The sequence below is a fragment of the Protobothrops mucrosquamatus genome, unplaced genomic scaffold (assembly GCF_001527695.2).
Source record: "Protobothrops mucrosquamatus isolate PMUCROS unplaced genomic scaffold, P.Mucros_1.0 scaffold_88, whole genome shotgun sequence".
In the NCBI taxonomy this organism is placed as follows: Eukaryota; Metazoa; Chordata; class Lepidosauria; order Squamata; family Viperidae; genus Protobothrops; species Protobothrops mucrosquamatus.
In genome coordinates this window covers 670,356-687,597 of record NW_015386164.1, presented here as the reverse complement: position 1 = coordinate 687,597, position 17,242 = coordinate 670,356, and the positions used below count along the sequence as shown (strand labels likewise).

General features: G+C 36.2%; 1 protein-coding gene across 2 annotated transcripts; it reads right to left on the bottom strand.

The window, feature by feature from the left end:
- Positions 1 to 1,305: 1,305 nt before the first annotated feature.
- MFAP3L (microfibril associated protein 3 like) lies at positions 1,306 to 14,139 on the bottom strand. Of its 2 annotated transcripts, XM_015814480.1 has the most exons (3): positions 14,091 to 14,139; positions 6,759 to 7,079; positions 1,306 to 2,631 (listed from the first exon to the last, which is right to left on the bottom strand). In XM_015814480.1, the coding sequence occupies exons 2-3, from the start codon at positions 7,033 to 7,035 to the stop codon at positions 1,766 to 1,768; spliced, it is 1,143 nt and encodes a 380-aa protein (XP_015669966.1). In that variant the 5' UTR covers positions 7,036 to 7,079; positions 14,091 to 14,139; the 3' UTR covers positions 1,306 to 1,765. The 2 variants fall into 2 exon arrangements, with proteins under 2 accessions (XP_015669966.1, XP_015669958.1); XM_015814472.1 differs by lacking the exon at positions 14,091 to 14,139 and having other exon boundaries at positions 1,306 to 2,628; positions 6,759 to 7,095.
- Positions 14,140 to 17,242: the final 3,103 nt, after the last annotated feature.

Below are 17,242 nucleotides of genomic sequence, written 5' to 3'. Positions count from 1 at the left end.
TTTATTGGCCCTTTCCCCATAATAAGAATCTTAAATCCTGTCACAGTTGAGCTTAAGTTTCTGCGGCTTTTTGGAAAGGTTCATCTGGTATTCCATTGTAGTGTACTAAAGCCAGTGACAGATTCAACCTTGAGACCAATTCCTCACAAAGTGCCAGGTCCAATTCTAGTAGAAGGGGAGACCCACTATGAAATAAAATGCATCCTTGATTCTAGATTGCATAAAGGGAAGTTACAGTATCTAGTGCAGTGGAAGGGGTATCCCTTGTCAGAGGCTACTGGGTTAAGAGTAGTGAAGTAATGGCAGATAGATTAATACGAAAGTTTCATGATAAGCAGCCCCAGGAGCCTCCAGAGCCTCCAGTACATAAGGAAAGATGGAAAGATCCCTAATGTATATTTATATTTGTTTTGCAGGAACTTTTTTTCTTTAGGGGGGTCCGACTGTCAACTTCTACAATGAACCTAGCTGATGCCATCTTTGTCGTTCGTTCTCAGTTGCCACATAAATAGAGGGGGGGGATCTGGTTGTTTTTACTTTTATTAGACTAAACATAGAACGATCCTGTGGAAACCAAGGTCATTCTCACCAGATCCTGAAGGTGTAGAGAAGAACTGTCAAGAAGACTGCCAAATGTACTTGTATGATAATGTGATCAGTAACACAATAGAAGGGAGGAAAATTGCTACATTTAATTACTTTGAATCTCTGGGGGAAAGTTTAGAGTTGGTTTCACTTTTGATTGTGCTGATATTATGTATCCAATAAATATGGTCTTTGAGGAATTCTCAAGCTTCAGAATTCTACTTTATTCAGTTTCATTAGTCAGAACCTTGACATTTATCTCTCATGCTTTCTCTTATAATCCTCCTTCCCCACGGAAACCACCAAAGCCATTTAGCTTGCACTTAGCCTCCATTCTTCATTACTAATGAACTTACTAACTGAAAAACTTTCCATGGGAAAATTAAGCACCAAGCATTAAGGTGCTTGGTAATTGGGATAATGGGTAGCTATCTCGAGACTTTCTGCCTAGAGACCACTTATGGTCTTGTGGAAGAAAGAAGTAGCCAATTATCCAGTTTGTGAAGAAATTATTACTTTCTTCCATTAAATTAAAAACTGCCAAAAATATACTGTTTTAAATATAAACGATCAGATGAAATAAATGTAGGATAATGGTATCCTACATATTTTAGTTTGGCTACAGAAATGTTCTTCGGGTACAATATTTGAATTTACAAAAATACACAAAAGTAATTGATAGAACAAAATGAAAAATAAAGGCAATTTTTTTGTAATGTATGTATGCATTAGGTTATATTATAGCATTATAGCATCTTGTTATTACAGATCTTACAAAAGCTCTCCTGACTTCAACAGCTCTACTCTGAAATGGAATGTTCAGATTGAGAATTTTAAGAACTTATTTCTAAGTGGTAAACACAATTTCTAGATGTTCTTGCAATCAACAGAATCCTAATCCATTATCTGTTTTGTGAGCTAAAATAATATTAATTAAAATCTCCCTGGAACAAAAAGAGCAATTAAATATTAGTGTCATAGGAATTATTCTATCAAATGTCTCAGCTAAATATACTGCACAGTATATAATGAGAAAGAATGTATCAGGTAATCCATCCATATTGTTTTTGCAATTATAGTGTTCAGACAAGGCTTACTGGTAAAAAAATCTTTTTGATTTATCACCTCTGCCACCTCATTGTATCACTATTTTTATTATTATGCATTTGCTGATAAATGATCATAAATGGCTTTCATAAATAGTACATGTTTCCTTGCCGCTTCCCACAATTGTCTCAATTGAGGTGAATTCAGTAGAAGGTTCCAAGACCAGGTCACTAGGTTGTGCCTGTACCTGAGCAACTTCTTTCTCTTCTTTCATTTGTAAAACTACACTATCGTGTGTCAGGTGATCAATACTGTCCTTCTTAGTTAACTGGTGAACTGAGGCTTTTATAGCAATCTTGAGTGGTGGTTCATGCAAAGAAGATGCATCCGAATCAGCAGCAAGAGAGTCACTACGCTTTAGGGGACTGGAAATCATGTACATTTCATCAGGGTCCATGATCCCTTGCCCCACAGCTGATTGCCGTACAAATTTATGGCCTTGTTCCTCTAATCTGACTACTTCCATGATTTCTTCCATTATAGTCCTACAATTAATTATAAGAGGTGGTAGGGGAACACTTCTAGCTAGTTCCTCAATGTAGCGGGCAAACTCCATTGTCTTAAACTGGGTTACTTTGGCAAGCTCAAGAGTTTTTGCTGAGGTGATGATTGGGATGCGCTTAGCAATCTCAAAAGCTTTTTGCAGCTTTTCAGCTCCTTCTGTCCGAAAAAATTCATTGATAGCTTTCTCAGTCTTTTTCAAGTGGCTACTCATCATGCATAGTCTAGTAATATTTAAGATCAAAACAATAGTAAATGCTACAAGACATACAATCATGTAGTAGATCCCCATGTCTCCAGCAGTAAATACAACCCTTAGAGTGACAGTATTATTCACTTTGCCATAGATGTTAGACGCAACACATGTGTATTTTCCTCGATCTTCAAATGACACACTGGTAATATTTAGTTGCCCGCTATTGAGAATCCATTTTCCTGCTGAAAAGAAGCCAGAATTAATTAGTAAAATGTATCTATTTTTTCTTCTCATCATCGTTTAGGAAATGTCACAATACATTCAAGTCACTACAGTAATTCAAAGACATCTTATAATGCGTCTACAATATTTTGGAATAACTGCTGCTAAGAAACTTGAAGTCTTGGCCATTAATTAGGTCTAGTAAATACCCCAAACTGCTTGTCCTAGGATTGCCATAGAATATCTCATGATATTGCTAGATTGTAAAAATGTGTATGTTCCCAAGCAAAATTATCCCTCAAATCATTCTGTGAAGACATTGTATACATTTCCAATTATTTTAAAGTTAATCTGAAGGAAATCTTATGGTTTACTTTTTACTTTTGTGTAGGTAAGAGACTGTAAATCAGGGGTCCCCAATCCCTGGTCCATGGACCAGTACCGGGCTGCGGCATGTCAGCAACCGGTCCGCACAAACAAGGAAAGCCCCATCCACAGGATGCAGGCAGCACACAAAACCATGCCCCCTCCAGTCCACGGAAAAACCTCCCTCCACGTAACCGGTCCCTGGTGCCCAAAAGATTGGGGACCTCTGCTGTAAATGATTTGTATATAAGCAAAAAAGTAACCTGTTCCTATAAATTAAGGGCAGATAAAAAAGGACTTTGATGTATTTCTGGATTTAGGTCCAATTAAATCAGTATTTTATTGCACATATATTTCAAAAGATGCTTAAATTTATTTTGATACAATAGAGGCCTAAAAAGATGGAAGAGTTATGAGGAATGAGCTGTTTAATGGCAAGAGATTCCCTTAAACTACAACAAGTCAGATTACTTGATTGCCCAAACCCCAATTGTCTACTTTGATTGCCATAGCTTTCTGGCACAAGTAAACCTCAGAATTTCATTTCTCATGCTTGGAGTACCCAGGGGATTATCTCACCATTCGTCCATTTAGTTTTGTTTTGGTCACAACTCTGATAGCAGCTCTTCATTTTAGATTCGAATCTTTCCTAGTTTTGGCTGCATTTGTCACAGATTTAACTTTCTGCATACAAACTATATGTATCATATACTATTTAGCTGATATACTTCCTGATAATTTCCAAGACCAAAGGGATCATAGTAAAGATCTGGGCTAGGAGACCTACATCAGAAAAGCAATTTAGTGGCATGCCTAAATAAGAATGCCAGTCTTTGTGCTTTTCCTCACTTGTAACTAACTAAAATACAAATATGTCCTAACAACCTTTTTTACTTTGCTATGTTTTATTGAGGTTGCCTGTATCTCATCTTTAGCCCATGAACAAATAGCCAATTTTAAAATAGTGTTTCCCCCTTTAAGGCAGCAGATACACATGGCAGTTTCAGAGTACCCAAAATTGGGTGGCTTTGCAGCCTCTTTTGTCCATGGCAAAATCAAGTGAATTGTACGCTTAGGGTTAACTCTTTTAAGCTGTACATGCATATCCTCTCCGAATCTGGCTCTTTCTTTGGCTGAAGAGAATATTGGATACAGATGCCAATTGCTCCCATACCTGCAACTTCCTGATACCTGCAGAACAGCTAATGGAGGTAGAGGCGCAACTCTGTAAAAAGCAGGAGGACCGGTTTTCTCAAAATCCTGCAACCCTGAGTTTGAAGATATGCATCTCACTAGCTTGACTAGCATCTCAGCTGGCAATCAGCTGTTCTTCAGGCTTGTTTTTAATCTGGTTTAGTGTTTCATAACTAGAATTTTGAAAAAGAATGCCAATTCCCTTGTCAAAACAAGGCTGACCTGCTGATCAATGTTATTATTATCATTCAAAGTCTTGGATGGAATTTGCATCTTTGGTTTCTCCTTGTCCTGATAAATGTTTCAAGCAAGGGAAGAAATAGCTTGAAAAAGACCCTTCAATATGTATGGCAAAATAGTAAGGAAGGAAGGTCCTCCTGTTGGGAACCATGTTCTGCATCTCCCCAGCAGGGGAAGGGGTTGAACTGAGATGAAGGAATAAGTAGAATAACTAGGGATTGGCTATGAAGGTGACATATTGCTCAAGATCCAGGTTTACAAAGCAGTCTTTATTCTTTATAGACATACAGTACTCCCTGCCCCAATCTAGATCCTTCAGCATTCAGTTTGTAGAAAAAAGATTATGTGTAGAATTGTGTAATATGTAGGGGAGGAGTAATGGAGGAGGGAGGATAGATTTGCTCACTCTGAAGCAAAACTGCAGTATTCATTTCCCTGCTGGCCTCCCTCTTAGACTCCACTCTGCAAACCTCACAAACATCAAATTGGTCAGTTTCAATGACCGGCTCCATACACACATTTTCAGCTTCCAACATTTCAAGAGCAGTCCTTGAAAATTAGGAGGAGGTAGAACCATCAGTTTCACTCCTACCTCTGTCCTTTTGTGTTCAGAATTCTGAGGAGTAGGAACTCTTTAACTGGCATTTAAGTGGATCCCTCACATTACAATAGACAATGTATAGCTTAATTTGTTCTCTGTGGTCATGAATGGAAGAAGTTTTCCCATGGCAGATGACATTAGGATGTGAAAGGGAAACAAAGGCAGGAGAATCAAACAATTGTTTTATTAACATACCCTGCAGGTGCATATTTGGGACATGATCACTGAATGTGACTCAGAAGACATAACACAGCTAAACAGGAAATGGTATTCAGGGCAACTATATGTGTGCTAGAATAATTTTCTGTCAATTTGAGAAAGGATAATGGGCAAAGAACATTTGCTTCAGTAGGAGGCTGTCATTTGCACAGAAAATCTCCATATATATCCATACAACCAAAGATAATCTCTAATTCATATTGTCTTGTGATAGACAAGATTTCTCACCATTACTCCCACTCGCCGTGTAGTGATGCTTAAAAAAAAAGCATCCCAGCAATTTATGCAGATTTGGAATCATCAATATTCTGAAGAATCCAGCAGTATCATTCCAACTAAAGCAAAGCACTCAAAAGTCCATATTGTTTTTTGTAATATCTGATTTTTCAAATGCCAGATAGTTCCTTGTTGGACTTGAACAAATGGATATAGTGAATTGCACAGTAAGCAGTTACAGCAAATAGCATGCTGTTCATCCTGCTGGCTACTTCCCACGAGTCCCTGAGTAGGAACCTATGACAATGTTTCTCTCCCACATGTCCTCTTCCCATCAATAGGTAATTGTCTTCTGCTTTTTGAGTTTGCATACAGCCATCTTAGCAACTGCTAATAATACGCTTATCTTTTACTAGCATATCTAGAGCCATCTTTTGGACTATCATCCCATCTTTTAACAAGCATGTTCCATACATTAATATATAATTTGTAAATAAGTGCTCTTCTTTAATTCACCCGAATCTCAATATCAGTTGTAATTGAAGAATAAAAAAATGAAGAATAAACTTTTACCATATTCTCACCATCGTTGCCTTTTACCTATAAATTTATTATTTAATAAATAAATAATTCACAGATACTGTAACATTTCCATGCAGTTTTTTTTAAATAATGTCACCTGTATGTTTTTTTTAGTATGAAAACTGCAAGTGCAAGGAAATATGGGTAATCAGAATCAACACTGCAAGGGGTAGGATGGCTATAATTCTTCCCTTTAAGCTATAACAAAAAATGATGTTTCTGAATATGTGGTGTGCATTAGGAAATGAAACTCTGTTACTGATCATGATTTCATAGATGTAATAAAAAGAACAAGAGAAGTAACAGCAATAGCCAGAATCAACATGACTGGGATTAAAGACTGGTCCTAAACTGAATGAGTTGACGTGTGGTATAAGGCACCCATAGTGTGCAGATTTAAGATTTATGACTTTATGTGGTTAATGGACGTGCAAAGCTCTTATATATAGTTATAGAGACAACTTTCTCAGCTCCATCAGCATCTAAAATATCCAGATTAAGTTTAGGAAAAGAATCTTCCTGCTGGGTAGAGTTGGTAGTTGTTTCAATCTATCAAGTATATTTAATACTTTGCATTTATTTGCTTGAATAAATACTATTTAATTCGCTTATTCATTTACCTTGAGTAAATAGAGAAAAACACATTTACAACAGTTAGTGCTTTTAAGGAAACATAACATCAAGACAACGTTTGCCTAGGTTGCATAGAAAAACATCTGAAAACTGTACCTCTGTCACCATCTTCTTTCACCAAATGGCCATTTGAGTTGTACCACTTGTACACTGGTTCTGGATAACCTTGAACGTTGCAGTCAATCAAGGCACTATAACCTTCCTTGACTATAATGTGGTCAATTCTGGAGATTACCATTGGTACAGATCCGATCAACAGGTCTGTATGATTTAAAGTGCTGTTAATGACATCTTCAGCAGTTGTCCATACTGCTAATAAATCGAAAACATGAAAGACGGTCCAGTAGTACAAAAGAAGGTGGCTCTTGAACATGTTCACCTGTCTGCAAATATATCTGCCAATCACAGTTAGTGGACCTGGAAATGGTAAATATACCAGGCTGGAGCAGCCCATCAAATTTGACCCATCAAATTTCAAAAGCAAACAAAATCTAGTCCTGCAAAATAAAACAAGTTATAGCAATAAAAATAAAAATAGGCGTAGTAGAAGTAGTTAAAGCAATTTTGATTTAAACTAATAATCTATCTCAGAACTCATTGTTTCAAAAGTTTAAGTTCAATGTTAGTGCTATCACAATTCCTGATATTTTTTCTGTTTGTGTACTGTTTGATACAATTTCAATGACAGAAAAACACTGTTTTGTTCAGATCAGTGATTTTAATTTTAAAAAATATCAGAAATAATGTTTCTTTTTTAAAAAAAATCCAAATGAGAAAAAAAAGTTTAGCATTGAGTTCATATCACTATCATTGTGTAGGAATAAGGATTAATGTAACAGAAATCAATGTTCTTAACAAATCTACTTATGCCAAAATGCATATCTAAAATGTCTCAGGTTATGCTAGATGAAAAAAGCAATAATACACATATAATATGAAGGTAAACTTTTTGTGTACATGACACAATGTAACTAAGAGTTTACCATATATTTCAAATAAAATCTGTACTTTTTTTATTTGTATAACATTTTAGCAAATATCTATTTAAGCAAAGAGCTTTCCACTGAAAATGAGTTAGGATGTTTCATCTGAAATTCAATTTGTGTGCAGTTCTATTAAATATATATACTATGGATAACATATTAATGTCAAAACAATTTTTATGGCTGTATATTGCATATATTTCAAAGAGTATCCTTACATAGTTTGCAGTTGATAATCATACAAAAAGAATTTAGTATCATCCTAAAATCTGTTGCTTAAAAGTAAGAGTAACTGGCTTGTTAGTCAGCATAATTCTCAGTGAAGACATATGAGAGAATAGGGAAGGGAACATTAATTCAAAGTTACAGTCCTGCTTTGCATATAAAATATCCCTGGTTTGGTGTATGTCATTGCCAGTTAAAGAGATCTCAGCTGGGTTTTGCGACCTTCTGACAAGCAAAGTCAATGGAGAAACCAGATGCACTTAATAACTCTGTTACAACTGAAGTGATTCACTTAACAAATGTGTCAACAAAGATCATAAAATGGGGCAAAATTCACTTAACAAATGTCTGACTTAACAACATAAATTTTGGGCTCAATTGTGGTCTTAAGTGGAGGATAACCTGTATTGCTTCTCTGCACGTTAATGCTGATGGACATTTTGAATTCAATATATTGTAGATGATCCAGAATGATCTGTCACCTGCTCTATCTGGTTCTGTACTATTCTGGGCAGGTGAGATACTTCCAAATAAAGCACTGGATTTATGGGGTTCATTGGGAGTCAGAGACAATCTTAGAAATAAAAATCATAGTAGAATATGGTATTTTGTCAAGATCTCACATGACCAGAAAACTTGGGGGATGTGGAGAAATGTAATAGATTGTATTACAATGTATTGGAGGTCTTTGAAAGAAAAATGTTTTTTGTTTAAATTTTATTTGATTAAAACCTTATTTTATGCCAATTTAGCTTATTTGTTATATATATATTTTATAAATGTCCTACAAGTTTTGTGAATACTATAGCTGCGTAAATCACCTGGATTTATTTACAGTCATGTTTATTTACCATAACAAGCAAACCATGTTTCCAGGTTTAGTGCACAACGCTAGTGTTCAAGAAACAGCTGTATGTCTTTATTAGATATTTGTTTCATTCACAGGAATACCCAAGACTAGGAAGATTACGAGTGCAGCTGCTTCTTCTCAGCTGCAGTGACCAAGTCACGCATACAAAACAACCCAGAAAGAAGTGGAAAATCATCCCTATTAATTGAAGACTCTCTATCTTCTTTTTCTTCCAGGTTTTTGCTTCATTTGTTTTCAATGCTTAATTTCTAAACAAAGATTAGTCAGAGCTCAGTTCTTTCTCCAAGCAAGCCACACAGCATGGAAGTCTTTTTCTCTAATTCTGGTTATGGCTCTCTATAGTAATTGGCAATAAAAGAAATATAATCATCTATTTCTAGACATATTCCTCCATTTTTGTGTTATATGACTTTATGTAAAAAGCCAAAAAGAAATATATATTTTCTTACAGTCCCCATTGAGTAGTCATTAAAAGAGACACAGTTAAGAAAGTCTAAATGTGCGTGCATGACTTTTAATGTGTCTGTGATTCTAACTTTTGAATTTGTCTTTTCTAGTCATCCATTATGGATTTTTCACCATAAAGGTGAATATGATAAATTATCATTGTCCATTATTATCTTAAATTAACATGCAAGCATAACAGTAAAGTTTTCTTGTAAATGTAAAGAACATTGCGGGAAATTGGAGTTTGTAGTGGACTTATGTGATTGTGTTTTGTTTTATTGGTTTTGTATTCCTGATATACTCACAAATTGTGGGTGGAACTATCTTATAAATTATTGTAATGAATTAAAATAGCAGTCCAGCTACTAGCTATAGATATTGTAAACAAATCCTATCTTCTTTCAATGAGAAGCAGCTAGAGGTTTCTGTTTCCAGTCACTTGTTAGCTGTAACCTTATATTAAGCATAGCATGTCTTTAATAAAGTGAATGGAGCCCTAGTTAATTAACATTCTTAAAAGACCTATAAATATTAATTTTCTGTAATATAAACTAAATACTATATTATTCTTATTAAAAGTTAGTACCTTTGGCTTTGATTCATTTACTTTCCTCAATATGTTCTAAAGACAACTTCTAAACTGCAACAGTAGTAATGATTTAATGCTTTATTATAAGACCCAAACTTGATATTATTATAAAAGGAGCTCTGTGATATTTCAGAGTATATATAAATGTTTAGTTGGTGGTAGCTGTTATTCCTGGGAAAGACACATTATACATCTTACAGGTTATGGGATTGCAATTGTTCATCTGGGGTAGTGACAGGAGATAGCTGGTATCAGCAGAATAAACAGAATAACAGAGTTTGATAGGACCTTGGGAGTCTTCTAGTCCAACACCTACTCAAGCAGGAGACCCTATACCAGTGGCGAACCTTTTAGAGACTGAGTGCCCAAACTGCAACCCAAAACCCACTTATGCATCATTGAGTGCCGCGTGGGTGTGGCCCATTGGATGGGTGTGGCTGCGGTGGTAACGGCAGACTGGGAGGGACTAAAAAGTTCAATCAATCAATTCCAACTTTGCGAGATTTTTTTTCCCCGCGAGAAGTTGAAATTGACTGATTGAACCTTTTTTTTTTTTTTGCACACGGCGGCGGAGGTCTAAAGCAAAAAGGTTTTATAAAACCCAGCTGAAGGCCTAGGACTGGGGCAACGGTGCATGTGTCCACTGAGAGGGCTCTGAGTGCCGCCTCTGGCACCCGTGCCATAAGTTCGCCACCACTGCCCTATACCATTCCAGACAAGTGGCTGTCTAGTCTCTTCTTAAAAACCGCCAGTGATGGAGCACCCACAACTTCTGAAAGCAAACCGTTCCACTTGATAATTGTTCTCATTGTTAGGAAATTTCTCCTTAGTTCTAAGATTGCATCTCTCTTTGATTAGTTTCCATCCATTGTTTCTTGTCTTGCTTTCTGGTGCTTTGAAAAATAGGCTGACCTCTTATTTTTTGTGGCAGCCCATCAAATATTTATGCAACAGTAGGTACTTATTTAATTTTCCCCACTTTATTTTTATTTTATGAAATACATGCAATGAAATTGATTACTAATTTTGTGCTTTGGGTTATAAATATTAGAAATAATTTGAAGTGAATTATTTATAATGAATTCAGGTAATGAACTATTTCAAGTTAATTAGAGAGTGTAGACTCCCATTAATTTTTCTTGTTTTTTCCAGAAGCTAGTAAGTTTCCATGTTATCAGTGGCAATTAATTTTTCCCAACCCTTTATAAGCTTTTGTTTGGGGAACAAATGTTTATGATCAGTATGTAATATAATGATACTCTTAATTTTGTTCTTGGCATGCTAGGCAGACCATACTGAGGGTTCTGCAGAACTTTAGGTGGCATAATGGAATCTTCTGCATGTTTTTTGCCACTAAATTATTGGAGAGAAATTATGATTTTTAATTTTATTTTACCATTTCCCAACATTTTTTTTACTTAATATCAGATTTGATAAAACATAGTAACTAGAACAGCCTTTCCCAATCTTTAGATAGCAGAATAACAAAATTGGAAGGGACCTTGGAGGTCTTCTAGTCTAACTCCCTGCAAAAGCAGGAGATCTATATCATTCTGGACAAATGGCTGTTGCTGTCCAATCTCTTCTTAAAAATCTCCAGTGATGGAGCACCCACAACTTCTACCTTCAGGAAGTTTAAGTTCCCAGATTCAAACTTTGAAATGTCCAGTTTAAATAAAACATCAGGAACAAAAGGATGGGAAATAGTCTAAATCAATTTTGCATGTACAGAACTGTACAGTTGTTTCTCTTTTCTGAAACCTTTTCCTTAAAGAATTTTGCTCCTAGAACCCTACTTTGAAGATTATCATCAAAACCCATTTCAAACAAATATTTTGAGAACTTTACTGTGCATTATGTTAATGCTTCCCTCCCCCTTTGGATGTCACTTTACTCTTGTTTACATCATAATTATTTATTATGACAACTTGGTTCCTAAGATAAGTTAATTTAGGAAATTTCATGGATATTAAGCTTTGTTTTCCTTTCTTAAACAATTCCCCTATCCTAGGCCAGTCCCATAATCTCAGGAGCACTTATTCTCCTATATAGGAGAAGCAGGTGCTTGTAGGGAGAAGCAGCAGCTTGTACCGAGAAACTTCCTGAAAAGGATCCAAGGCACAATGTTTTGGAGGTAAGGCAAATATAAGAATGGAAATTGATTAATAATCTCAAAATAAATATATAACCTCCTGAGCTTAGTCAGGTGGATGACTAAATTCTACTAAGAATCCCAGCTGTTTCTTTTAGTTGTGAAACAAGTGTTAGCCACCTACAGATTTTGGCAACCAATTACTGTACCACAGTGTGCAAATGTACAGTATTAATGGCAAAACAAAGAGCAATTATATGCTTTTAGGTATTCTTTCATACCTGATACTGAAAGATGTGTGACTGACTATTTGCATTTATACAGTTATAATGCCATACAGGTAGTCCGCCACTTACAACCATTCATTTAGCGACCGTTCATAGTTACTATGGCACTGAAAAAAGTAATGTACAACTATTCCTCACACTTACGACTATAGCACACTATCCCCACAGTCACATGATCAAAATTTGGATGCTTGGTAACTGGCGTGTATTTACAACAGTTGCAGCATCCCGGGGTCACCACAAATAATCACCATTTGTGACTTTACCAGCTGGTTTAGACAAGTAAAATCAATGGGAGAATTCACTTAATGACCACATAATACGTTTAACAACTGCAGAGATTCACCTAACAATCATGACAAAAGGTCATAAAATGAGGCTTGACTCACTTAACTGCCTTGCTTATCAAAGGAAATTCTGGTCCCAATCATAGTTGTAAGCCGAGGACTACCTGTACTACCTGTACTTAACTGAATTTGCCTTGGTCTCAATAAGTGTGGATACTTGGCCACACTACAGTGCCAGTTATATTTATTCAGGTTTTTCCCAAGCGAAAACATCGACACTGGTTCAAATACACTTGCTGTTGTTTTTTCCATGTGTTTAATTCCAGCATAGAGGTCACCTCATGTCCCTGTTTCTGTGTAAAACTCTAGGCCTGTTAAACCAGAGACCCTTTCCTGAAAGAAGATGTTCCAAGGACAAGGCAATCTAAAGCTTTGCTCTCTTGGAAAGCATCAGAGCCAGAGTGGGTCAACAGAAATTGAGGCGCTCTCTACTCTCCCCTGTCTATCAATAGAAAAGAAGTCCAATCTTCTCAGCTGCTGATCTGCCTATCTTATATGGGCCTCTTTAGAGTCCCATTGCATTCTACTTTTAATATTGTGGGGTCCTTAGTGAGCTCTGCGCTTGGTTGTTTTCTTGCAGACATTTCATTACCAAACTAGGTAACATCATCAATATTAGTAGGGAGTGGGATTACGACCTAGTAGCACTAATGATGTTGCCTAGTTTGGTAATGAAATGTCCGCAAGAAAGCTACCAAGCCCAGAGAGTGGCAAGGATTCCACAGTTCAATCCTGAACTACAAATATTTTCTTCTATTGGTATTTTTAATATCCTAAAACAGGCACATAGAATCTCTGGCACACCAGATGTTGTTGAACTACAACTTCCAGCATTAAAAACTATTTGATGCTTTTGGGAATTGTAACTCTGGAACAGATGGAAGGCAAATACCTCCTCCTCTCCCCTGAATTAATTCAAGCCTTCTGATTAGGAAGCAAGTCTTCCTTAAGACACAATATATGGCTAGGATTAAAGAGAAAATATTTTGCCCATCCTCAACAGCCCTTTCCTACAGACTAACAGGGCTCTTCTCTTACACTCTTTTCACAGAAGTATCAATTCATGTGTTCCTGTGCCAGCCCTGGATATTTTTCTTCCCATTTTCCATTCTCATTAAGTCTCTGAAAGCAGAATGCCTCACAAGTCTAGTCAAGAGTCAGATGAGGCCAGCCAAACTTCGCTCTTGGAAAGTGGGCAGAACAAAAGGAAAATAAGTAATAGATAACTTATGCCTAATAGTTTAAACGCTGACCAAATTTCATCGGGTCAACTAATTATCATCACAACTTACGGCCTCAGTTTTTCGTTAACCCTAACAATGGATTAAGGCGCTGCGCCCACATAAGTTGCCACACAAGAAGCCACCAGCCATTGCTACCTTCCTCTGCAACATCGCCCTTCCCACCCACCATTATCTTTGCTAGTCGAATCTATCAGGGATAGTTGGAAAAGAGGTGAATCCTCTCTTTCTCCCCCGACTGACTTGAACCTCACCTCCTAGCGTGGGGCACCCTGTCTGCATTGCCCAGTGCCAGTGTTCGGTGATTCCCAATAGGGATGGAGATAAACCGGACAGAAATGTTTACCAAGAGGCAGCTTCGTTGGCCGATACGTTTTCTTGTCCACAGCTTTCCCTAGAGCTGCCGTTTAGGCATTTTGGAAGCTACTTCCGGGTAATTTCGGCTTTTGGAGCCCCAGCAGGTGCAGGAGGACTTGCTCTCCCGGGGAACGCCAGGTTCTGCACCCCTCTACTCACGCTTCTGCCGCCTCCGCCGTCCAGGTTGGCTATATTCCGCGCGCTCCCAGCAAAGCTGCAGAGTGAGCTCCCCGGACTCAGCTTGCACAAGTAGGTCAGAGAGGCACTGAGCATGCTCGCTGTTGAGCCAGGCTGCTGTGAAACTGCTCGTGAGTTGTCCTCTGCTTCTTTCTTTTTGTACCCAGCGAAGGTTACATTAGTGTTTATATAGGGGAGTGAAGAAGGCGGGGGAGGCTTAGCCCCTGACGAATTCTTTCCTCTCCGATAGGGTGCAGCGTAGAGAACATCTAATATATAGCGCCGCACTATTTCTAGATGGATCATAAGATACGATATCGGTATTTTAAAATTCACCTGTATAACATTCGGCTGTTATTGACTTTTTATTCAGCAGAGGCGAGTTTGCGCCTATCATTTCCATTTGCTTCAGTGATCATTCTAGTGCTTCCAATATTTTAATTTTTCATGTTGAATTTCTGTCCAAAGAGTTTGTCATTTGTCATAATACTCAAAGCTGGAGAGAGGGGATTAGAGAAAAAAAGTTCAAAACAAATCTACACTGAAACTGAGGACCAGTTGAATATATTCAATTGCAGTAGCAGTGCATGCACCATTAGAAGATCTGAAACACCAAGTTAGGAATAGATGTCAGGGGAAAAAATATGTGAGCACTAACACTTGACAAGGTCCATCATCATTACCTTCGTCATCTTCATTGTAGGCTAAGTAATTTCAGAGCTATAGTCTAGACCTAGAAGTTGAAAAAAATGCCAAAAAACTGAATGACCCACCACTTCCAAAACACAACCAGATTTGAGTTTAATGTGTTTGTGGAGCCTTTCTTTGGTTTTTTTTGTCATAGCTGTTTAGTCTGAGCTTCCTGAGTAATTTTATTTTTATCTGTTTTTGGCAGCCATAATAAATTTAAATATGTCCCCATGTAAACACCAGGGCCTGAGTTAATACAATGCATCATTACTTTTAGCCACTTAGTTTTGGCACCTCACATGTACTATGCCCTCTGCAAACAGTTCTGCTTTAATGTTTAATGTTATGGTGTTTTTAAAGTACATTTGAATTTGCTTCAAGCTTTCTAGTATGAATTTAATGGTATTAATTTTAATAATTATTAGTTTTAAAAGCCTTTTAATGCTTTATTTTTAATTCTGTGTGCAGTTTTATTTTTGTGTGGTAGGTATTTTTTTTTCAATTTTTACATGAGATGTAAAGGTTTTCCCTAATGAAGAACATTATATCAGTACTTTAAATATATTGTCTAATTAACATCATTTAACTCCATTATCACTGTAATTTAACTTCTGAATATCTGTTTAAGGATTGCTATTCCAATTCTGAGATGTATCATATTAGAGAATAAAAGTATTCAGTTGTTTTGAACATTGGGTACTCATTACACTGTTGAAAACATTTTATTGTTAATTAATTTACTTTACAATCATATACATTTCTCTTATTTTCTTATTTCCCTCACCACTGTTATTATTGATTCTGAATTGTTGTTTCCCCAGATATGTTCATGTGTCTTTTTATTCTATTCTATATCAGTCATCTTACAGGTAGTCCTTGACTAATGAACACAATTGAGCCCAAAATTTCTGTTGCTAAGTGAGACAGTTGTAAGTGTCAGAACCCATTCTTTCCCTGGGGGGGGGTGTAAAACATAGCATAGTAAAACAACTTAGATTGCTTCTATTTTATTCTTCTCTTTCATATACAATTGAGATGCTTATGTATTATTATGAGAAATGTTAAGAAACTGGACAAAGTCATTAGTTATTTCCTTTTCCCCCACTGTATTTTAAAAACACCATGCAAATACTAGAATATATTTTATTTTATTTTTTAAATATAGATTTTATTAGTTTTTATAGGGTTAGGAATAAGGTGGGGTTGGGGTTGGGATTTGGGTTAGGGTTAGGATTAGGGTTGGGGTTGGGGTTTTTCCAAATAACATTCTCAATATTTAGCACTGAGTCTTCTTTCTCTTTTATCTTTAAAGTCAATCTATCCATTTCTGCACACTCTAGAATTTTCTTAATTAGTACTTCTTCAGCTGGTAAATTTTCATTTTTCCAATGTTAGGCAAATACAATTCTTGCTGCCGTTAGTATGTGTAGTATTAAAGATCTGCAATCTTTCTCATAATTAGCTCCTATTATTCCTAACAAAAATAATTTTGGTTTAAAGTCTATTTGTTTTTTAGTCATTTTCTTCAACCATAAATGTATTTTAACCCCAAATCTTTTTGCTTTAGGGCATGTCCACCAGATATGATAATAAGTACCTGGTCTTTGTTTGCATTTCCAACAGTTGTTTGAAGTATTTTTAAACATTTTTGCTAATCTCACTGGTGTTAGATGCCATCTGTAAAACATTTTATATAAGTTTTCTTTATATGCCACTGCTTTAGTTAATTTAATATTTCTTTCCCATAATGTTTGCCAATCTTCTAATTCTGTATTATATCCAAAGTTCTTTGCCCATGTTATCATTGTTTCTTTTACTTGTTCTTCCTCCATCTTTAAGTTTAACAGAAATCTATAGAGTTTCTTAATCAACTTTTCATCTGTTTTTAGCTGTATCTGATCAAATTCTGTCTGTTCTTTATAAAAATCCCATTGTTTTAACATCTTTTTTCATATCTCGTTTGAATTTGTAGATATGGCCACCATGTAGATTACCTTGTTCTTGTAAATCTTGTCTGTCTTTCAATTTTCCTTCATTGTCCAAAATATCTTTATAAGTCACAACTTTATCGTAGTTAACTAAATTTGGGTAAGCAAAAACTTCCATTGTTGAAAGCCATTAAGGTATCTTAATATAATTTTTTTCTTTTCTTTTTTTCCCATTCTGAAAGAAGTGCATTCCTTGTAGATAAGATAAGATAATCTTTTTGTCTTTTTTTACTGTGGGCACAACGGCACACATCAAAAATGAAATTTAGTTGTCCGCTCTCAAAGT